Below are 23,723 nucleotides of genomic sequence, written 5' to 3'. Positions count from 1 at the left end.
GTATAGTTGTACATTTTATCACAAGTATAGATTAATGTAGCCACTGCAACCAACATACAGAACTATTCCATCATCACAAAGATCTGCCTCATGCTGCCTCTTTATAGTCACACCCACTCCCCTTCTCCCACCATCTCTAACTCTTGCCAACCACTATCTGTTTTCCTTCTCTATAATTTTGTCATTTTTAGAATGTTACCTAAATGGAATCATACAGCATGTGATCTTTTCAAAGTGGCTTTTTTTCACTCAACATGATGCCCTTGACATGCATCTAAGTTGTTGAGGGTATCATCACTCTGTTCCTTTTTACTGCTGAGTATTATTCCATAGTGTGGATATACCAGTTTGTTTAGCCATTAACCTACTGAAAGACATCTTGGTTATTTTCAGGTTTTGGCTATAACAAATAAAGTTTCTATGAACAACAATGTAGAGGTTTTTCTGTGGACATAAGTTCTCATTTCTCTGGGATAAATACCCAGGAGTGCAATTACTGAGTTATGTGGTAAGTGTATGCTTAATTTTTTAAGAACCTGGCAAACTATTTTCAAGGCTGACTGTCATTTTACATTCACACTAGCAATGTATGAGAAATCTAGTTTTTCTGCATGCTCACCAGCATTTGGTATTATCAATATTTTTAATTTTAGCTATTCTAATAAGTGTGTAGTAATATGTCATCATGGTCTTAATCTGAACTTCCCTAATGTCTAGTGATATAGAACATCTTTTCATGTTTATAACCTCTTCAGTGAAACTTCTCTTCATGTCTTTTCCCCATTTTCTAATTGGACTGTTTGGTTCTTTTATGTCGAATTCTGAAAATCATTATATATTCCAGGAATAAGTCCTCTGTCAGATAGTGTGGTTTATAAATATTTTCTACCAGTTTGTTGCTTATCTTTTTATCCTCTTAACAGAGTCTTTCATTGAACAAAAGTTTTTAATTTTGATAAAGTCCAGTTTATTGATTTTGTTTTTTTATGGATCATACTCTCAGTATTATGTCTAAATATTCTTTAGCAAGCCATATGTCCCAAAGATTTTCTCTTAGAATCTTCTAAAAGTTTTATAGTTTTACACTTTTCATTTAAATCTATAATCTTTTTTGAGTTAACTTTTACATAAGATGAGGTTCATTTTCTTTCCTTTATGGAGATCTTAATTGTTCTAGCACCTTTTGTTGAAAAGGTTACCATTCCTCCATTAAATTGCTTTTGTACCTTTGTCAAAAAGTCAGTTGGCTGCACACATGTGGGTCTATTTCTGGATTCTCTATGCTGTTCCCTTGACCTATGTGCCTATCCCTCCATTAATACCACCCAGTCTTGATTACTGCAGCTATAGAATAGCTATATAACAAGTCATGAACTCAGGTAGAGGGATTCTTCTCTCCTTTTTCAAAATTGTTTTAGCTATTCTAGTCCCTTTACTTTTCCACATACATTTTAAAATAATCTTGTCTATATCTACAAGAATTCCTGCTGGGATTTTGCGTTAAACCTGTATGTCAATTTGGGGAGAGCAGACTTTTTTCTTGAGTCTTGCAATCCATGAACACAGTATGTCTCTCCACTTATTGAGATCTTCTTTTCTTTTTTTCATTAGCATGTGAGCTTTCAGATACACACACTAGACATGCTTTGTTATTATATCTAGATATTTCCAGGTTTTCAGCAATTTTAAGTGGTATTGTATTTAAAATTTTGGTTTCCATGTGTTCGTTGCTACTATATAGAAATACAATTGAGTTTTGTATGCTGATCTTGTATCCTATGACCCTGCTGAACTCTCTTATTAGTTCTAAGAACTGTTTTGTAGATTCCTTGATATTTTTTTATGTAAACAGTCATGTTCTCTCCAAATAGGGAGAGTTTCTTTCTTTCTTTCTAATTTGTAATCTTATTATTTCCCTTTCTTTCCTTATTGTATTGGTTGGAACTTCCAGCACTAATGTTGATTAAGAATGGTGAGAGCAAACATCCTTGCCTTGCTCCTGATCTTAGAGGAAAAGTTTTCATTCTTTCACCATTAAGTATGGTGTTAGCAGTAGGTTTTCATAGACATTCTTTATCAAATTGAGAAAGTTCCTGTATATTCCTAGTTTTCTGAGATTTTTAAATCACGAATAGGTATTGAATCTTATCAAATGGGTTTTTCTGCATAAATTGATATGATCATATTATTTTTATTCCTTGGCCTTTTAACGGGGTGGATTACATTGATTTTTTAAAAAATTCTTCCTTTATTACATTGATTTTTAAATACTGAATCAGCCTTGCGTTCTTGGAAAAAACCCCACTTGGCCGTGGAAAGATTTTCACATATTGTTGAATTCTATTTCCTAACATTTTAAGGAATGTTAAAATATTCCTCATCTATATTCATGAGGAATATGGTCTGTACGTTTCTTTTTTGTACTGTCTTAGTCTGATTTTGGTATCATGGTATCAGAAGCTGAGTTGGAAAGTGAATTGTAAAGTGTTCCCCTGTCTTCTATTTTCTAGAAGAAACTGAACTGGTGCTAACTCTTCTTTAAATATTTGGTAGAATTCTCCAGTGAAACTTTCTGAGTCTGGAGATTTCCTTTGGGGGAGTTTTTAAATTATGAACTAAATTTCCTTAATAGCTGTAGAGCTATTCAAATTATTTACTTTATAGTGGGTGAGTTGAGGAGTTTGTACTTTTTGAGAAATTGGTCCATTTCATCTAAGTTGCCCAATTGATGTGTGTAGAGGTGTTCACAGAATTCCTTACTATTTTTTTGATGTCTGCAGGGTCTGTAGTGATACTAGCATTTTCTGTCTTTTTTTCTTTGTCGGTCTTGCTAGAGGTTTGTTAGCTTTACTGATCTTTTCAAAGAATAACTGTTTCATTGATTTCCTCTTGAATGTAAATGATTTCTGATACTACCTTCACTATTTCCTTCCTTCAGCTTGCTTTCAGTTTTTGCTCTTCTTCTTCTAGCTTCTTGAGGTGGGAGCTTGGGTTCTTGATTAGAGACATATTCTCTTTTCTAATGTAAGCATTTAGTGTTATTAGTTTCCCTTGCAGGTAGAATGGTGGTTACCAGAGGGTAGGGATAGGGGAGAAATTGGTCAAAGTGCACAAACTTCCAGTTAGAAGATGAATACGTCCTGGGGATCTAATGCGCAGGGTGCTGATTACAGTGATAATACTGTGTTATGTACTGGAAAGTTGCTAAGAGAGTACATCTAAGTGTTCTTACCACAAAAAAAGAAATGGTAATTATGTGATGTGATTTTGAAATATATAAGTGTATCAAATCAACATGCTGTATACCTTAAACTTATACAATGTTCTATGTCAATTACATCTCAATAGAGCTGGGGGAAAAGAATTCCCTCTTGGCAATGTTTTAGCTGCATTCCACAAACTCTGATATGCAATATTTGCATTTTCATTCAGTCCAATATATTTTTAAATTTTCCTTGAGACCTCCTCTTTGACTCATGGGTTATTTAGCAAAATAATGTTTTTAAATGCATAAGACAAAATACATGGGATTATAAAGGAAAACAATTATATTAAAATAGAGTTATCAAAGTGCTACAGAACTGTGATATAGTAATATGTGTGCTTTTTAAATTAACACATTAAATAACAAGGAACAACGATAGGTCTAATGATGACTGTAATTTTTAAGTAGTGATCAGTATAAATGATAATTTGAGATGTCTACAATTGTAATACGAAAATTTCTGTAATTTCTCTTGGTGACAAAGTTATAGGTATTACTATAAGTACTGTGATTATTGCCTATATTCATAATTAAAGGAAATTATAATTTTCAGTTAGAAGTTAGTAAAAATAATGATGTAATATTTTTGTTCAGTGGATCGCTTAAATTCTAGCTACAGACGCTTTTGGGGTGTGTGGGATACACGCTAAGAATCCCTGATTTAGAGGGTTTCACTCCGGTAATATGTTGACTTTTTTCTACTCCACCTTCTTTAGTTTGATTATTTACAGTCTAATTACCTAACCAATGAACAAATGGAAAACATTCCAGTCTGGGGTACAGATGATTCTCCACTTTCAACAAACACCAATCACTCTAAACAAATAAATCCGTATTTTAATCTACCTGGATCCTGCTGTTTCCCCAGTCTGCTACAATGATGTTTCCATTTGAATCCACTGCTACACCCGTTGGAGCATTAAACTGCCCATTTCCTTCTCCATTTGAGCCAAACTTCAACATGAATTCTCCTTCCTGATTAAACACCTGTATGAAATATTTTAAGATTATTTTATTTTAAATTAAAATAGTTAAGCAAACATTATGGCTTTTAAAGATATCTGAGCAGGTTATTTAAGACATTCTTAAAAAAGAGGGGGAAGTCTACAAGCTAGACCTCCATTCACTTGTGGTTCCCCAATTTACTGTCTAAATCTGATTTAGCATTTGTTAACCACTTCTTTTTCTAGCTTATATCTGGTTATATTGCTATGTGAAAAGACTTCTGTTATAAATTATAAAATATATACAAACATAAGCTAATACGAGTAAGTAGAGCTGTAATTTCCAACATTATTCTTTCTGCGTTTAAATTAACAGCTAATTTCAAGAACAGGCATTGTACTTCTAACAGGATGGATGATCACTCAAAGTGGAATCAGAAAGTAAGAGCTTTTTGTTAAGCCAGATACTCAGAATTTACTACCATTCTACTAAGTCAACATAACAAGAAAGGGTGGTAGGCTGGACCACGCATTTATAATAAGGAAAATTCATCGAGTGAGTGAGTGCGTGTGTGCGTGTATGTGTGTGTGATGGCAGCAGGTGAGGAATAAGTAAAGGGCTTTTTAAAATAGATTTTCTCAGAATATATTTTAGTTAGAATAGAGAGTTTATACGACCCAAAGGCTTTGATGAATAGAGCCCATGAGAGAGGGAGGCTGACAGAAGTTGGGGCTAAACAGAACTCTTAAGAACTCTCAAATTCTCTAACATCTGATATGGTCAAGCACTGGGCTGTTGTAGTTAATTAAATATTCTTATTAATAGAGTGTTACTGTATATGTATCAACTGCAGATTACTCAGATTACTAATCTTGAGAGAATTAAAATTTTAATATGTGTTTAATGATAAGACTATAGTAAGTCTGATTTTATCTCGATGATTCTGGTGATACTTTGAAACGTCAGGAATTATCTTAAGCTTCCATTATCATGCAACACGTGTAGAAGTACTCATTAACGAATCAGAAAGTGTTACATACAAGGCGCCCATGAGGATAAGGTTCCTAAAATATGGACCTGAGAGAGGTCACTATATCTGAGCACAGATCTAATCTGAAGATGATCTCAGGACCTTTTAGAGATTCTCCTATTGCCATCTCTGTGGTTATAAAAGATTAAAATGATGCTATTTCTTTTTGTTTTTTTTTGTCTTTTGGTTTTTGGTTTTTGGGGTTTTTTCCACCGCACCACACAGCATGCGGGATCTTAGTTTCCTGACCAGGGATCGAACCCACATGCCCTGCAGCAGAAGCGTGGAGTCTTAACCACTGGACCACCAGGGAAGTCCCTCTTTTAGTTTCTTATGATGGGAAAGTGAGACACTTCCATCTCTAAAGCCTAAACTTTCTTTAAGGTAAAAAAAAGTCATGACCACTTCCTGAATTAATTACATACTTGCCAAGTAAGTAAGCTACCTCTTTGATTCTTTGGAAAGGACAGAGACAGGAGCCAGCTTTTCCTAAGATATCATTTAAAATCTTTCCTGACTCTTTTTATCTCCTTCACATAAACATTCTAGTTTTAAAGACCAAAAGGAGTGTTTATATGCCGGCGAGGACACGACTCATTATTCTCTGATCTTTCCCTTATTAAGTTGTACGGGGGAGGGATAAATTAGGAGTTTGGAATTAATATATACACACTACTGTAAACAAAATAGACAATCGACAAGGACCTACTCTATAGCACAGGGAACTCTACTAAATATTCTGTAATAACCTAAGTGGGAAAAGAATCTGAAAAAGAATAGATATATATATACATACATGTATAACCAAATCAGTTTGTTGTATACCTGAAAACACAACGTTGTAAATCAACTGTACTCCAATACAAAATAAATATGAAAAAAGAAGTTGTACAAATAATTTTTTTGTTTGTGTTTATCTTTCTGAGTTAGTATGTTTTCCTTGGCGTAATTCAAACAGCTGACGTGCTTCTGCTCCATTTTGAAATAATGGAGAAGGCCAAATTTAGTCTTAACTGTTTTGCAATGAGAAAAAGGTATAAAGTGAAGGTAGCTAAAGAACTAACTAGCCCACTCATTAGCCCTGACCTATAGGTCTGGTTTTTACATTTACCAACAGAGAAGTGACTTGAATACTAGAACTCTTGTTAACTGCCCTGTGTTATATAGGAAACAAAAGCCCAACTATTCCATAAAAGCTATATGGCAACAACTGTCAAAGAAAAGAGAAAAAACAAAATGACTGTTTTTTTTTCCCTCTAAATAAGAGGAAAATTGAGTTTAAGTAATTAAATTACCTCCACACTACTGAAAACTTAAAGTGTTTTCATAATCTTAATAATGATGTCACATATTTTCTATTTTTCCCATCTAAAAATGTCATTCCATTATTTATAAATTATTCAGATGAAAACATATTAAGAGGCAGAAGTATGAGCTGAAATCTTTTTTATAGCTTTGCTTTTTGATAACAAATTTTTATAGCAAGTTTTTATAAGTCAGACGATAATCCTTTTCTGATTTCAAAATTCTGCTCACCTCAATACCACCTCCACTTGGAAGTCTTCCCTGACGATCTTAGCAATGGACATGTATTTTCTTCTGGATATCTATAGAACTTTATATGTACCTATTTTTTAAAAGTCATTCATTGCTCCTGCCTTGCAGTCTGGTCACTCACATATGTTTTATTTCCTCCTCCAGCACCCGTCAGGGCTGGTAAACAGGAGCCCTCCCACTTACCAACACTAGTTGGTTCAGAGAGCTGCCTGGGGCGTGGGGACGGGGAAGGCTCGGAGGCCACAGGTGTGCTTAGTAGGAAAGAGCAACCTGATTAACGTCACTGTCTTCTAGTGGGGGTGGGCAGCACCTATGCCAGGCTTTGCTGGCCTTTGACACTGTTAAGATCTATATGCATTTTCTTCTCGTAGAATGCGCTACAGTTAAATGAAGGATTCCTCTATAAAGAGAGTGAAGGGCAGGAAGCGTAATAATAGTCAAGTTATCCTTTTATAGTTATGCTCATCACACAGGACTGTTACAGCCCCCTGGGAGGACCCTCACAAGCCCAGGCCCTGCTGCGTCTTTGCTCTCTGTTTCTCTCCTCCTCCAAAGATTTTCCCACTGTCCTCTTCCTTTTACCAAGGCTGGGCATTGAGGCAGGTGGGGGAGATGGGGATGGAGCCCCACCACTATGGTAGCAACTCTGGAGAGACTACACAGCAGGAAGCAGCCTTACAAGTAAGCAGCAGCGGGCACCATTTCCCCTCATCCTGCCCCGTCACCATGGCCCACTGTGCTCTCCTCTTTGCACAGGGACTTGACACCCATCTCAAAAGCTCAAGGCCTTTCCATTTACTCAGGTTAAAAGTACCTTCTTCCAGGAAGAGCTGGGGAAACGAAGCAGTGAAGAGAGAGTACCTTACGGCGTTAAAATCCTATCCCCATCTAGCTATTCTAGCTGTCAACAATGGCAAATTGTTTTTAGAGTTTGGTTGCTCAATGGTTGTCTCTAAGTGCAAACTTTAGTCATTGGCCTACCACCTCTGCTGTTTTCTTATCCTCCCTCACATTTGAAATGCCTCACTTTAAAAAATTTAAATGAATTTCCTTACAAGGAAAGCTTTATATCACTTCTATAAGTGCAAACCAGTATGACTTGATGTAAACAGAAGGTAACTCTAAAAATATATACACAACTCTTAAAAGAAAAATGTCTTCCAGTGCACTGCTCAGGACCACCTGGCCTCCCCTTCAATGGAACACACATCACACTTTGAGAAGCTTGGTCTAGAATGTTATTGAACATTTTCTCTTTTCAGTGAGACATTGGTTTTCAATCACTTTAGTATTTCCTGGTTTGCTCATAATAAAGGTCAAATCTCTCTTCTCTCCTTTACCGAGTAAGAAAGATGTACTACTCTATTTGGGAGAGGGGGTGAGAGTTGTTTTCTCAGGAACACCAAGCGTGTGAAAGGATTCTAAGATGTATGAAATACACTACATGAATGCATGCCAGGGCTATTTCCCTCCCCACATCTGTTGCTGTAGCAGAGTCCTGATATCTAATTTTGTTTGAAAGGTCTTATAATGCAGAAAATTGAAAAAAGTGATCCATTTTAATTTACTGAATAGCCACGAAACGTTAAGCTTCAGAAAGTTCTGCCTCTCTAAGTTCAAGCAATTGCTTTTTTGAATTTCATTTTCAAGTTATCTCCATTTACACCAGTTTCAAATTAAGAAACTTATTGCCACCACATTTTGTTCACTTTTCTGACTCGCCAAAGTCTGTATGTCCAAATTAAAACCCGCATCTTTAAGGAGAAACAAAAATCTACTCTTTTCGGCTACCTCCCCTAGGTTCTGTGTGTATATATGAGTGTTATGTTTTCTCCCAGACTGAGTCCTCAATAAAAGCAGTTAAAAGTTAACAACAATTGATGTGTTTATGGTACCTTGACAGAATGATTATGGAAATCTGTAACAATAATCTCATTATTGCTATTTACAGCTGCGAAATGGGGACCTGAAATAAAGATAGGAAAAAATATGTGATGACCATAACAACTAAAATGATTACAACAACACAGTAGTTACGAAACTTCATATATTAACTTAGTTATTTAAGAAAGAACAAAGAATCGTAAACTCAGTCCTTGAAAGGTCATTCAGCCTGACCTCTGGCTCCAGATAACATGAATTCGATAGCATTCTACACCTGTGACTGTCTACTCTGCCTTCTTCCAGATCAAGCTAAGAGTTCCAGCAGCCCTCATGAAGTGGAATGAACAATAAGCAACAGGATTCATTCTCCGCACCACCATCTGAAAGTCACATCTGCCAGCTTCCCTGATAGTCACATAGGACCCTCAGCTCTCACTGAGGAGAGACATGGTAACTCTTAGCACCAATATGTAACATTTTTTTCAAGTAGAGCAGAAACCCACACTTTATAATTTTGGGTGACATTCAGAACCTGGCAGAACTGGAGACAAAGCATAAAAGAAAGGTTATGCAAATTAACGTGAATTGCCAAAAGCATCCTTTCCAAAAGAAAATTAATCAACTGTTTTCAGTCTCTTCTTGCAGATGTAAAAAAGGAAGTGATTGCAAAGTGGCACACCAGAAAAAGAAGGAAAAGAGACCGCCCTTCCTGTGCTTAGCAAATATTCTAAACTCCTGCTCTCTTATAATCACCTAGACAGGTGAAAAGTACTCTCATTCAGAAGCTCTTTAAATAAAGCTAGGTGGAACCAGGAGGTTCTCCATGGTTCCTCAAACATTTTTATTTAAAAAATATTTGATTAAAGCTTATATTTTATTTAATGTTAATATTCGAAAGTTAGACTTCTGGGTTGTAAACTGCCACCAATAAAAGCCACACATGGGCTGCAGTTGAACTTACTGTGGGCGGAGTCATTGAGCAGCATCTAACCATGCTTTCGCTTAGTTTCCATCCCCAGTATCTTTCCCAAAGCCAGCAAAAACTCTGGGGATGAGGCGTCTTCAACATGCTCCAACATCATGCAAATGTGAGCAGAAGAGGCATAAAAAAGGGGGTTTACATATTACCATCGAGTGTACCTGCAAACTGCCTGTCCCCATTTCCTCGGCTACCAAACCTGGTGACTATTTTCCCGTTTGGCTGGAAGATAAACACGCAGCACGCCTTGTTATCCACCACGATGATGTGCCCATTGCGGTCCACAGAAACTCCTTTGGGCCCCATCAACTTTCCTGATCCGATTTTTGTCTGTTAGAAACAAGTGCAGAAATGAAGTTGAAAGCACTACAGAACATGAAGACAGACACTGGTGTCAGCAAACATTTACTTGACTGTTCAAACAGAGGTGCACAGTGCCACAATGAGTGTCTGTCTTGGAAAACTGTCTTTGTCACATCCATTATCTGTTACCGATATTTATAGGAAATCATTTTTTTAAGGAATCACTACCAAAAATGTTCTAGAATCTCCTTAACTAGGGCCACAGTTCCCTTGTAAAGAGGCAGTGTGGTATAGCAAGAGATCACCGGGTGAGGAGTAGGAAGACGTCCCACACCTGTCACTTGCTTCAGACACACCTGATATAGCACAAATGGATTTAATTTCCTTAAGATTCAGATTCCTTATATATTAAAAATGTCAAAAAATGACTTCAGTCACTTCCATTGATATTTCTGGAATATGTATTAAGTAAAATAAAGTAGGTAAAGTGTTTAGTGTAGAGCATAGCACATGTTAAGCAGTCATTAAAGGGAAGGAGTCACTGTCATTATTATATGGCGTAATTAATATCGAAATTGCGAGGCATCTGCCATTGAACTTTACTACAATTAAGTTCCGCACGGGTGGGAATCATGTCTGTTTTATCCAGCACTGTGTACTCAGAGCCTAGCACACTTCTTGGTGCCTAACAGGTACTCAACAAATATTTGTTCAATATATTAACTTCCAAAGTCTAGCATTGTTACAGGGTAATAATGATGATTGGTTCCAGTTTTCACAGTATTTTAAAATGACAGAAAAGCATTAGATTTCTATTAAACATATACCATATGCATTTAAAATCTTACTCATTTTTCTGACTAGACTATAGTATGTATATAAATGTCTGTTTGTTGCAAGATACATGTCTTATACCTTTACTTTTCTACCTCCATTTTCTAGAGTATTTATAAAGTAGTACTTTACTCATTCACCCATTTATTCACTAATTCTACAAACACTGATAGAGCACCCACTACATGGCACCTGGTAGACAAAGATGAGTTAGACACAGCGCCTACCCTCAACAACATCTCAGTTGCACTGTCTACCGTGACGTTTTTAAAGTGACTGGTGTCAAATGTTCAATTTGGTAGATTTGGGAGAATTCAGTAGGCTATCTCAGAAGCCATGTGAAACAACGACCTGATGAGACAGGTCAAGGAAGGAGAAGGAGCACCCAAGGCGAGGGAGCGGTGGGCAAGAGGGACTGGGAGGTGGCAGGGACGGCAAGAACCGCAGTCCTCCCCGGCACCAGGATGGAAAAGGTCAGGGCGAAGCAGATCTCTCTGTGCTTTTATGAAGGACCTTCAGATATGTTACTGAACAAAGCAAGGTACAGAAGTAGTCTGAGCCCATCTGTATTAAAGATGTGTTTGTATGTATACATATTCCTGGAAGAGAAAGTAAGAAACCAAATAGTGTTTATATCTCCCAAAGTGATATTAGTGATGATAGGAAAAACTCTTATTTTATACTTCTCTGTAGGCCTATTTGAAAAATCTATTTGCATTGTTACTTTTTAACTTAAAAATTTAAACCCTAAAAAAATTACATTCTCAAAGGTTCTGTTTTAGTCCCCTTATTTTCCCTCTCTCTGTTAATGCTGTCTGATAGGAATGTAATATAAGCTACATATGTAACTTAAAGTTTGCTAGTAGCCACATCAAAAAAAGAAAAAGAAACAGGGAAAATTCATTTTAGTTATATATTTATTTAACCCAATATAACCAAAAGGTACCATTTCAATATGTAGTCAATATAAAAATTATTAATGAGCTATTTTACATTCTTTTGGGGGGACTAAGTCTTTGAAATCCAGTGTGTATTTTACACTCATGGCACATCTCAATTCAGACCAGCCCCCTTTCAAGAACTCAGTATCCACATGTGGCTTGTGGCTACCATATTGGACAGTGCAACTCTACACACTTCTAAAATCTCATTTATGCTATGGCATCAACTTTCACTTCCATGTGTAAGATTCTCAAATCCATATCTTTAGTCATGGCCTATTTTACAGGTTATCACCTCAAACTCAACCAATGTCAAACCAAAAAACCAAAAAAAAGATAAAAAAGAAACTCCAAACTAGCACCTCCTGATTTCCTAATTACTTTTATGACACCACAGTTAGTCCAGTCGACCAGGATCAAAATTTCAGAGCAAGATTCATCCTTTCTTTCACCAGTTTGAACCTCAGTTTCCTCATCTATAGACTGGCAGCTATGCTATTTACCTCCTGGGTCGTGCAGATTCTGAAGGATAAAGGAGACTGTCAAGCACGATCTCCTTCTCTCCCACCCTATCCAGCTGACATTATACTTGACTGGCAGGATTATCTTCTTTCCCCCAAACACATGAAGATACGTGCAGAGAGAGTATGGGGAGAGGGATGGGGACCTTTTCACAGTGGAGGTTCAGACTTTGTAGGATCTTGTAAGTTTATAAATGACTGAGATTCAGATTTGATCTCTTTAGAATAAAGAGGTACATTTACTTAGGAGGGAAACACTGGCATTCTTGCAAGGGAATCTGTTGGTTAATTTAATTCTGATTTTGCGATCTAGCCCAAAGATCAGAGACTATAACATAATAGCTTGCAAAAAATATTATATACTTTCTTTCATGTCAGATGGTAGATATGTCAGTAGAGATCAAAAGGAAGAGAGGAAACTCTTGAGTATTAACAAGAATATTATCACTACCTAATATTATGAACAGTGTTTGTTACTTAGAATGACTCAGCCATGTAATACCAAGTGGATGATAACTATGTAGCATAAAAACAGAAAATAAGGGGCCAGTGCCATTCTATTATATAATGAGAACTAGTGCACGTCTAAAAGAAGAAACTTAAATGTTGAACCAAAACCTCTTTTCCCTACATTTCCTTTCATCACTCCCCCTTTAGCTGCACTAGATTCTACCAAGTGGAATAAGACAATGTGTCCTGACAATGTGTCCGCCATCTTAAACAGAACAATAAGCAAGGATATTTTAGACCCTGGCTTTGGAAAAGTTAAATGAAAGTATTTAACTCAACAAATAGGTCCTTAAATTGAAGAGGGAAGAGATGAGATATTTTAGAATATGTGGTGGCCAGGGGTCTCTGTATCTGTTCTGGGGTCACAAAAGTTTCCTAGATGGAGGGAAGATGGAAAGGAAAAAATTCGAGGCAGAGAGGAATGAAAATCAGGGCTAAGAAGTTGGTGAGTAAAAGAAAGAAAAGCAGATAAGAAATTATATCCCTAGAACTACTAGGAATAAATACAGAGAATCCACATTTGTGTTAAAAGTTTGTCTTTCTGAGCACCTGTTTAATTTTACTGAATTCCACTGAAGAAGAAAATAAGTCTCTCTCTGTTTATGGTCATAGTCATCAGACTTGGAGGAAATCCCATTAAACTACAAAAGTGTTTTCACTTGCTATCCTTTTACCCTTTGGGTTTTGATCAGTATCTATTAAAAAAAGGGAATATGATGAAACTACACCATATCCATTCCCCCAATCCTCTAGGGGGCATGAGTGTTCTTTCGTGTTTATTCCAATTGTTACCAACAGTATTCCAACTATCAGAATCCAGTTCTTCCAAGAAGAAAGCCTATTACATTTAGAACACTGAACCACTGAATGAAAAATGCTTAATTTAGGAAACCCTTCTCTCTTAAATATAAAACCTTTGTTTCAATTTAATGTATTAGATACAAAATATTTCAATAAAGTAGATATAAAACTGTTTCAATAACTATTTTAGTGTTAGTTTCTAAATTTGAAAAGACAGGTCATAGTTTTGTTAGGGTATGAAACCAGAACAAATGAGTTGTCTCCAAACTAAAAGGGTATTTTCAAGAGGTCGCTTAAGAGTGTTCATTCTATTGATGTTAAACCTGTCATATTTGGGTATGTCTTACCACAAATACAATTATGAAAACAGAAAAGAAGGGGAGGAAGTTAGAAATGCAGAAAGGCAAGAGAACTTTCTGTGTATATGGCCATCATACAGAGTCATCAAATCTCTAGTGGGACAAAACAAATCAATGACAATTGAAGATTCTTGTGCAATACGGTAGAATTAGAGATGACAGCTTTTATTCTCCTAGATTGAAAACATGCTGCCCCATGCAAAACAGAGGCTCCAACCTGAGGGTGAATAATTACATAAGTAACTTCTTTTAATAAAAATGATGAGGTGACTGTGGTGATCCAATGACTTTAAAAAGGAAAATATAAATTCCTCCAATAAGAGACTAATGAGTGAACTTCGTGTATCTTCTGGATTCCAGAATCGATTATGAAGAGCATCATCTCTGTAAGTTTGGACAAAGAAGGAGTGACTACCAGGAGGTGGTATGAGGTCATGAAGCCAAAATCACAGCTGATCAAACAGACGTCATGTTTTGGGCAGGGTCATTAGAGGCACTGGAAAAGAACTCTTCTTCGATGCCTATTTCATACAAGGCACATATACAATCCAGAAATAAAATCTCACGTAACCCTTACCCAAATCCTATAAGACAGATTTTTTAAATCCAAATTTGAAATATGAGGCTATCGAGGCTCAAGGAAGTCATATAATTTGCCAAAGGCCAAACAGTTAATAAACCGTAGAGCTGGGATTCCAACGGTTTGATCTGAGTTAAAGCTGATGTTGTCAACAGAAAGAGAAGCCTGGACGGGGGAATGTGGAAGGCATAGTGAACATGGCCTTCAAAATACCTGTGACAAAGTGTTTCATAACCTTCTTGTGAACAAATGTAGAAAATGGGCTGGATGACAATATTCTTTGATGACACCTTAGAAGAGAGATTTCTGTTGTCATCAAAGGGCTCTCTACTCTTCAGTGACTGACTGGATGAAGAAACAGAGGATGATGCTGGGAGTAATAGCAAGTGCAGCAAATGATGGGATCCCTCCAAGTGTAGCTCACTCACATTTTTTCCATGAAGCTGGCCCCCGTTTTCTTTTCCCTCCAATTCCTATATCATATACTATAACACTATGGTTCTAGATTGTACCAAACAATTTATGATTGCTTAAAGGCTGACATGAATTGTTTTCTGTTATCTCTTGTGTATTTGTATTTTTTCCTCAAAAGGCTTCTACAGTTTTAAAAGGTAGGGACAATGTCTTATTAATTCTGTTTCTCCCATATCATCTATCACAGAAAGTACTGATAGATAGGAACTGAGAAAGTAGAAGGAACTTCATAAATGACAACTTGTAGGCTAATTTGGGAAATATAAATTGCCTCTTAATAACCTTTTCTAAAGGTTGTTGTTTTTCATTGAATTGAGGTAAACCTGACGGTATTAAAAAAAAAAAAAAAAAAAAAACATTATCCATGACATTTTCCACAGAACTAAAACAAATAGTCCAAAACTTTATATGGAACCATAAAAGACCCAGAATTGCCAAAGCAATCCTGTGGAAAAAAACAAAGCAGGATGCATAACTCTCCCAGACTTCAGACAATACTACAAAGCTACAGTAATCAAGACAGTGTGGTACTGGTACAAAAACAGACATATGGATCAATGGAACAGAATAGAGAGCCCAGAAATAAACCCACACACCTACAGTCAATTAATCTTCAACAAAGGAGGCAAGAGTATAAAATGGGAAAAAGTCTCTTCAGCAAGTGGTGCTGGGAAAGTTGGACAGTCACATGTAAGTCAATGAAGTTGGAACACACCCTCACACCATACACAAAAATAAACTCAAAATGGCTTAAAGACTTAAATGTAAGACATGACACCATAAAACTCCTAGAAGAGAGCACAGGCAAAACATTCTCTGACATAAATCGTGCCAATGTTTTCTTAGGTCAGTCTCCCAAGGCAATAGAAATAAAAACAGAAATAAACAAATGGGACCTAATCAAACTTACAAGCTGTTTGCACAGCAAAGGAAACTATAAAAAAAAATAAAAAACCCACAAAAAAACCAAAAAGACAACCTACAGAATGGGAGAAAATATCAATATTTGCAAATGATGTGACTGACAAGGGCTTAATCTCCAAAATATACAAACAACTCATACAACTCAACAACAAAAAACCAAACAACCCAATAAAAAAATGCACAGAAGAACTTAATAGACATTTCTCCAAAGAAGACATACACATGGCCAGTAGGCACATGAAAAGACGCTCAACATCACTAATTATTAGAGAAATGCAAATCAAAACTGCAATGAGGTACCACCTCACACTGGTCAGAACGGCCATCATTAAAAAGTCTACAAAGAACAAATGCTGGAGAGGGTGTGGAGAAAAAGGAACCCTCCTACACTGTTGGTGGGAATGTAAATTGGTGCAGCCACTATGGAAAACAGTATGGAGGTTCCTCAGAAAACTAAAAATAGAACTACCATATGATCCTGCAATCCCACTCCTGGGCATATACCCAGACAAAACTATAATTCAAAAAGACACATGCACCCCTATGTTCATACCAGCACTACTCACAATAGCCAAGACATGGAAACAAACTAAATGTCCATTGACAGATGAATGGATAAAGAAGATGTGGTACATATATACAATAAAATACCACTCAGCCATTAAAAAGAACAAAATAATGCCATCTGCAGCAACATGGACGTAACTAGAGATTATCATACTAAGTGAAGTAATTCAGAAAGAGAAAGACAAATACCATATATCACTTATATATGGAATCTGAAATATGGCACAAATGAACCTATCTATGAAACAGAAACAGACTCACAGACATAGAGAACAGACTTGCGGTTGCCAAGAAGGAGCGGGGGAGGGAGAGGGATGTACTGGGAGCTTGGAGTTAGTAGATGCAAACTGTTACATTTAGAATGGATAAACAACAAGGTCTTACTGTATAGCACAGGGAACTATATCTAATCCCCTGGGATAAATTATAATGGAAAAGAATATTTTTAAAAATGTATAAAAGAAAGCAACTGAGCAAACTAATTGCTTTATAAAATGAAGCCACATTTAGGTTATACATGAGTAGATTTATGACAATGTCATTGTGACTCTCACTTCATTAAACTTAGATGTAATGAAGTCAAGATGTCTTTACATATGAAAAACTGAATATTTTATTGGATCTGAGATCCAAAGAAAAAGACAATTTCATCTTGTATTTCCTGTCCCTTCTCTCAACTGGCCAGTTGTAGTTAATCTTACCTTAAACTTCCCATCTGATGAGAAGATGCTAACCCACTTATTATCATAATCTGCAATGATTATGTCCCCACTGGGATGCAAAGCTACTCCCGTGGGCCGCTGCAGCTGCCCGGGAGAGCGTCCTCGTATGCCAAAACGACTTTTGAACTGTCCATCATTGGAAAATATCTGGAAAACAAATTACATTCATTGGAATGTGAACTAGCATAGAAATGAGTGGGAAAGACAGGCAAGAACATCTGTCATAAGTACTACAGGTCAGAACATGCAAACTCTATTTGAAGAAAAGTCTATACACACATCATAAGCTTCCCTTTCTTTCCTTGCATCTTAAGTCTTAAGTAGGAAACTATGCAGGTCTATCTATTTATCAGTGTAAGTGGTTAAAGGTATACAATTAGGGGCCATACCTGCACGCACTGGTTGTTACTGTCTGCAATTAATATCTTCCCATTTGTAGATGCTGCTACCCCTTGAAGATTTGTAAATTCCCCTTTATTTCTTCCTTTGGTTCCTAAAAATAAACGATAAAACCACAGAAAATTAAACAATAGAGAGTTAGATTTCTCAGTTTCGGCAAGAGAACATTCAGTCTTCTATAGGTAGCCTGAGAATGTAATGTTTTTTTAAATTACACTTAAAAAAAAAAGAGGAACCCCTCCCCTGACTTAATCCATATTCTACTAAACTTCTCTTCCAGACCAATTCTGTAAAGTCTTTGCAAAATCACCTTTTGGGGTGAAAATACCAATCTTCTCTTATTAAACTATAGTTGCATATTAACATGATTAAAATATATTTAGATTTCACAAAGACACAATTATAAAAACTAATGTTACAATTGAGGACACTTTCTGGGAGCGGGCCTTATTTGAGAGCTGTGCCAAAATCCCACCCTCTCACTCAGCAGCTCTTAGACACCTGGACACTTGACTTCCAGCACTTTTAACAAATCATAAGGTCAGAGATGTTATAAAACTAGCGGACTGATTTTCATACACTGGAGTGATTTATTTTCAAAGACTCGGTATCTCATAAGCTGTGTATCTTTCTTGTAAAAGATATCCTGACCATGTTTTCTAGATTAAATAAATAAGAAAGGCAAAAGAAAATTAATTAATCCAAGTCATACTCTCATCCTTCTAGAGTTTCTTATGGAAGAGATGAAGCAGGAGAAAAAATAAAGCTAAGGTGACTACAGTTAACAGATGTTTGTTTTTGTTTCAAATGAAGTGTTTATAACTTATTTTAATAAGACCATGCAAATATTAACAGAAGGAACTTTGCTCAGAAATGACCAGGAAGGAGGTTTAAACTTTCATAGTTGGAGGCAGCGCTATGCCTCAGTTTTATCATTTCATTCATATTCAAAATAGCAACTTGATATTTGTTTTTAGAGGTCAATGCAGGGCCTCAGGAAAGAGTAGAAAAGATATGCTGCCGATGACCAATGTCAAGCTCATGCTTAGACTGCTTAGGAACAGGTAGGCTCTTCTGAAACTGGTTTTTGCATTTAGGAAGTAAAACTGCGATGTAATTAAACTCAGAACAAAATCAACAACAGAACTGCTGGGTGGACCATCTTATCACCTTGTTCTCACCAGACCTACAGGGTAGTTGCTTTATTGAGATCCTGGACCCTAACAAGATGACTCTCCGCCTCTCTATCTCTTCCTAACATGAAACAAAACTCTGAGATCCAGATCCTCAAAAGAATGTCTTCTAGGTTGCAGGACAAACGATTCTACTTTATTTCAGATGTTTCAGCAGAGATGATCTTTATACCTGATCTGCACAGAATCCCTATAGTATTCAAGTCCATGGGATCAGCTAACACTCTAAAAATGGTGTGTTGGCATCTGTTGGTGGGTGGCAGGGAAAGGGGTGGTTGGCCCCTGAAGGAGGTATGTGCCCACTTTGTATTAGCTTTTGGTCATTCCTTCTGATGTCTGAGTAACACCTGGTTAACAGGTACAGCAAAACCGAAGGACCAGGAAAAGAAACAATTCTTCTAAAATGCTCAGTTTATAAATACTTTTTAAAAGGTAGTGGGGGCAAGGCCAGGTCTCTCAAGAATAAAAACTTAATTCATCAAAAACGTTGATAAAGGGCTTCCCTGGTGGCGCAGTGGTTAAGAACCCACCTGCCAATGCAGGGGACATGGGTTTGAGCCCTGGTCCGGGAAGATCCCACATGCCGCGGAGTAACTAAGCCCGTGTGCCACAGATGCTGAGCCTGTGCTCTAGAGCCCGCAAGCCACAACTACTGAAGCGCGCACGCCTAGAGCCTGTGCTCAGCAACAAGAGAAGCCACCACAGTGAGAAGCCCACGTACCGCAATGAAGAGTAGCCCCCGCTCGCCGCAACTTGAAAAAACCTGCGCGCAGCAACAAAGACCCAACACAGCCAAAAAAAAAGAAAAAAAAAACAGGTTGATAAATAGAAGCATGGAAATTATTAGCGGGATGAAGAACTGAGGACCAAATAAAGAAACATAATAAAAAAGAGTCCTACCAGTGAGACTGGAGAAGAATTGACCGTAAAGAAAAACCCAGGCTGTTCTAGATCCTGCTTTTGTAAAATTGGAAGTGCACCCATGGCTCAGAGGACATACAGGCAGGGGAAAGAAATACTGAAAACGGGGAGGGGAGTAAGAAGCATCTGCACAGAGTACATGAGCATTGGTTTGCTGTCCTTAAACCTGCCTGCTGCCCTCTTCTATTTAAACTTTGGTCCATCCTGCTAAGGACAAAGCCTATTCTATTCAGAGAAGGCTCTGCAGGCAGCAGCAGTTGAGTTTTGAAATGAAAGGAAAAATGGAGACACGTGCTTTAGTAGAAGTTCAGGGGTGCCTTAGTCAAAGAGATTTAATTGTCCTTTGGAAAAAATAGAGGTGATGCTGAAGGAAGGAAAATATATGAGCAAAAAATACTAGCACTTTTTTTTTCTCTGCAGAAATAAACACACATTTTTGAGTGTCAGTATAAATGGGAAAGAATTGTACTTGGGGGTATAATTTTAAAACTTGGGAAGACATTTAGTTGGACTCTGTATCAGTACCACTTGGACCAAGGAGAAGGAAGATTCTGCCCAGTGTGAAATGAATGTGAGGATGCTCAGTACCTGCCATGAGAGCAACACACCTGCATTGCAGAGGACCACACTGCTGGCGGGAGGTTCTCCAACCCCCTCCAAGCTCCAGGCCGACGTGTTGGCCCCCCTGTTATTCTTGGTCTCAAGTCAACTAGAGCTTGAGTCTGCTGCCCCACAGGTAAATAAAAAAATCACAGGGTTGGAGGCACATCTGTTAGTCCCAGATTGCTTACATACTTTTGAAAGAGCTAGATGCAACAGGCATTGCCATTTAAATTTTATACTTGTTTTAAAAAATCTTTCTCTTTAAGCCACAGGGCTCGGTTTCCAAATAGCTGGGGTTGGCATTTTCGTAACAACATTTGATTCTTTTTTTTTTTTTTTTTTTTTTTTTTTTCTTTAAACATCTTTATTGAAGTATAATTGCCTTACAATAGTGTGTTAGCTTCTGCTTTATAACAAAGTGAATCAGTTATACATATACAATAGGTTCCCATTACTCTTCCGTCTTGCATCTCCCTCCCTCCCACCCTCCCCATCCCACCCCTCTAGGTGGTCACAAAGCACCGAGCTGATCTCCCTGTGCTATGCGGCTGCTTCCCACTAGCTATCTATTTTACATTTGGTAGTGTATATATGTCCATGACACTCTCTTACCCTGTCCCATCTCACCCCACCCCCTCCCCATATCCTCAAGTCCATTCTCAAGTAGGTCTGTGTCTTTATTCCCGTCTTGCCACTAGGTTCTTCATGGCCTTTTTTTTTTTTTCCTTAGATTCCGTATATATGTGTTAGCATACTGTATTTGTTTTTCTCTTTCTGACTTACTTCACTCTGTATGACAGACTCTAACTCCATCCACCTCATTACAAATACCTCCATTTCATTTCTTTTTATGGCTGAGTAATATTCCATTGTATATATGTGCCACATCTTCTTTATCCATTCATCTGTCGATGGACATTTAGGTTGCTTCCAGGTCCTGGCTATTGTAAATAGAGCTGCAATGAACATTGTGGTACATGACACTTTTTGACCTATGGTTTTCTCAGGGTATATACCCAGTAGTGGGATTGCTGGGTCGTATGGTAGTTCTATTTGTAGTTTTTTAAGGAACCTCCATACTGTTCTCCATAGTGGCTGTATCAATTTACATTCCCACCAACAGTGCAAGAGTGTTCCCTTTCCTCCACACCCTCTCCAGCATTTATTGTTTCTAGATTTTTTGATGATGGCCATTCTGACCGGTGTGAGATGATATCTCATTGTAGTTTTGATTTGCATTTCTCTAATGATTAATGATGTTGAGCATTCTTTCATGTGTCTGTAGGCCATCTGTATATCTTCTTTGGAGAAATGTCTATTTAGGTCTTCTGCCCATTTTTGGATTGGGTTGTTCGTTTTTTTGTTATTGAGCTGCATGAGCTGCTTGTAAATCTTGGAGATTAATCCTTTGTCAGTTGCTTCATTTGCAAATATTTTCTCCCATTCTGATGGTTGTCTTTTGGTCTTGTTTATGGTTTCCTTTGCTGTGCAAAAGCTTTTAAGTTTCATTAGGTCCCATTTGTTTATTTGTGTTCTTATTTCCATTTCTCTGGGAGCTGGGTCAAAAAGAATCTTGCTGTGATGTATGTCATAGAGTGTTCTGCCTATGTTTTCCTCTAAGAGTTTGATAGTGTCTGGCCTTACACTTAGGTCTTTAATCCATTTGGAGTTTATTTTTGTGCATGGTGTCAGGGAGTGTTCTAATTTCATACTTTTACATGTAGCTGTCCAATTTTCCCAGCACCACTTATTGAAGAGGCTGTCTTTTCTCCACTGTATATGCTTGCCTCCTTTATCAAAGATAAGGTGACCATATGTGTGTGTGTTTATCTCTGGGCTTTCTATCCTGTTCCATTGATCTATATTTCTGTTTTTGTGCCAGTACCAAACTGTCTTGATTACTGAAGCTTTGTAGTATAGTCTGAAGTCAGGGAGCCTGATTCCCCCAGCTCCATTTTTCGTTCTCAAGATTGCTTTGGCTATTCGGGGTCTTTTGTGTTTCCATACAAATTGTGAAATTTTTTGTTCTAGTTCTGTGAAAAATGCCAGTGGTAGTTTGATAGGGATTGCATTGAATCTGTAGATTGCTTTGGGTAGTACAGTCATTTTCACAATGTTGATTCTTCCAATCCAAGAACATGGTATATCTCTCCATCTATTTGTATCGTCTTTAATTTCTTTCATCAGTGTCTTATAATTTTCTGCATACAGGTCTTTTGTCTCCTTAGGTAGGTTTATTCCCAACATTTGATTCTTATGAGCATCTTTTGTCCTGTCAGAGCTATTGATCATCATTTTTCTTTTTTTTTACAAAAAACTTTATTTGTGTTTTTTTAAGTACAGCAGGAACATAGTGTTACTCCTAAGGATTAAAGGAAATCTACCAGCATACTCTTGAGGGACAATTAATGCTGACTATTTTTACTAGCAGTTAAACTAGAAAGATCTTAATGTTAAGTAATGATGCAGAACTACAGCATAGTATCATTATGCTGAAATGCCCAAAGTCCAAGTGTTTGTAAAGTGTCTTGGGACCAAAATAAAAGTGTCTTGCGACCAAAATAAAATAAACAGAAATTCCAGAAGTTAGAAATAATTTGGGGTCATGAGTCCCTCTTTAAAATATTTAGTAAATACTATTTAGTCTATAGAAAATTTCCCCACCCTCCACAAAGTATTCTAAATAATGAAAACTAGTTCTTTCATAACAAATATAAATGTAACATAAAACATACAGTAGTTATAAAATCTTTTCCTGTCTATTCTGATGTAAAAGATTTCACTTGATGGTTAGATTTTGGCTAGTAAAATGAGTAATGTGAGTTTTAAAAGTAATTATAAACAATTTGACAACAATTCCATAAGATAATTATACTTGTTTTCCCCAGACATCCCAGATTTTAAACTAGCCTATGAAGCACAGAATGAATTTTCAAACCAACAGCTTCTCATCTGTGCTCCTGCCCTTGCCTCCAGGAAGATGACAGAAGTAAGGTCCCTGGATTGAAATAGGGGATCAATAACTGTAAATTTCTCTCACCCCCACTCCAACTTAGTAAGAAAATTAATGCTAAATGAAACTAGATACTTAGAATGGGATAATGCAAGAGGATGAAATTGAGCCAAACATAGGGTCTAACACAGGATCTTTAACCAAGTACGTGTTTAATGTATGTTTGCTGATCTTTAACCAAGTACGTGTTTAATGTATGTTTGCTGAATGAATGGGTCCCTAAATGAATTATTAATGACTGAGTAAATTACAACCCACATTACATCATGGGAAAAGGAAGTGTTCAGTAATATTTACAGCACTTTCATATACATTCTCTTGTGCGCTCACTATAACAACCCCAAGAGTTAGCAGGACAAATATTATCATTCCATTTTATAGATGAGAAATTGAAGCTA

General features: G+C 37.0%; 1 protein-coding gene across 12 annotated transcripts in view; it reads right to left on the bottom strand.

Moving 5' to 3' along the window:
* TRIM2 (tripartite motif containing 2) overlaps nt 1-23,723 on the bottom strand; it is a 121,222-nt gene that overhangs the window by 5,889 nt on the left and 91,610 nt on the right. For 10 of the 12 annotated variants that reach the window (XM_036852433.1, XM_036852434.1, XM_036852438.1 and 7 more), the window contains 5 exons: nt 17,586-17,689; nt 17,176-17,343; nt 9,810-9,990; nt 8,693-8,763; nt 4,112-4,252 (listed from right to left, as the gene is read on the bottom strand). In XM_036852433.1, coding sequence (XP_036708328.1) covers nt 4,112-4,252; nt 8,693-8,763; nt 9,810-9,990; nt 17,176-17,343; nt 17,586-17,689 — 665 coding nt within the window. The remainder of the gene's footprint in view (nt 1-4,111; nt 4,253-8,692; nt 8,764-9,809; nt 9,991-17,175; nt 17,344-17,585; nt 17,690-23,723) is intronic. The other 2 variants (XM_036852436.1, XM_036852441.1) reach the window with 2 other exon arrangements.

The sequence above is a fragment of the Balaenoptera musculus genome, chromosome 5 (assembly GCF_009873245.2).
Source record: "Balaenoptera musculus isolate JJ_BM4_2016_0621 chromosome 5, mBalMus1.pri.v3, whole genome shotgun sequence".
In the NCBI taxonomy this organism is placed as follows: domain Eukaryota; kingdom Metazoa; phylum Chordata; class Mammalia; order Artiodactyla; family Balaenopteridae; genus Balaenoptera; species Balaenoptera musculus.
The sequence above is the reverse complement of the archived record's forward strand: the minus strand, read 5'-3'. Positions and strand labels throughout refer to the sequence as shown.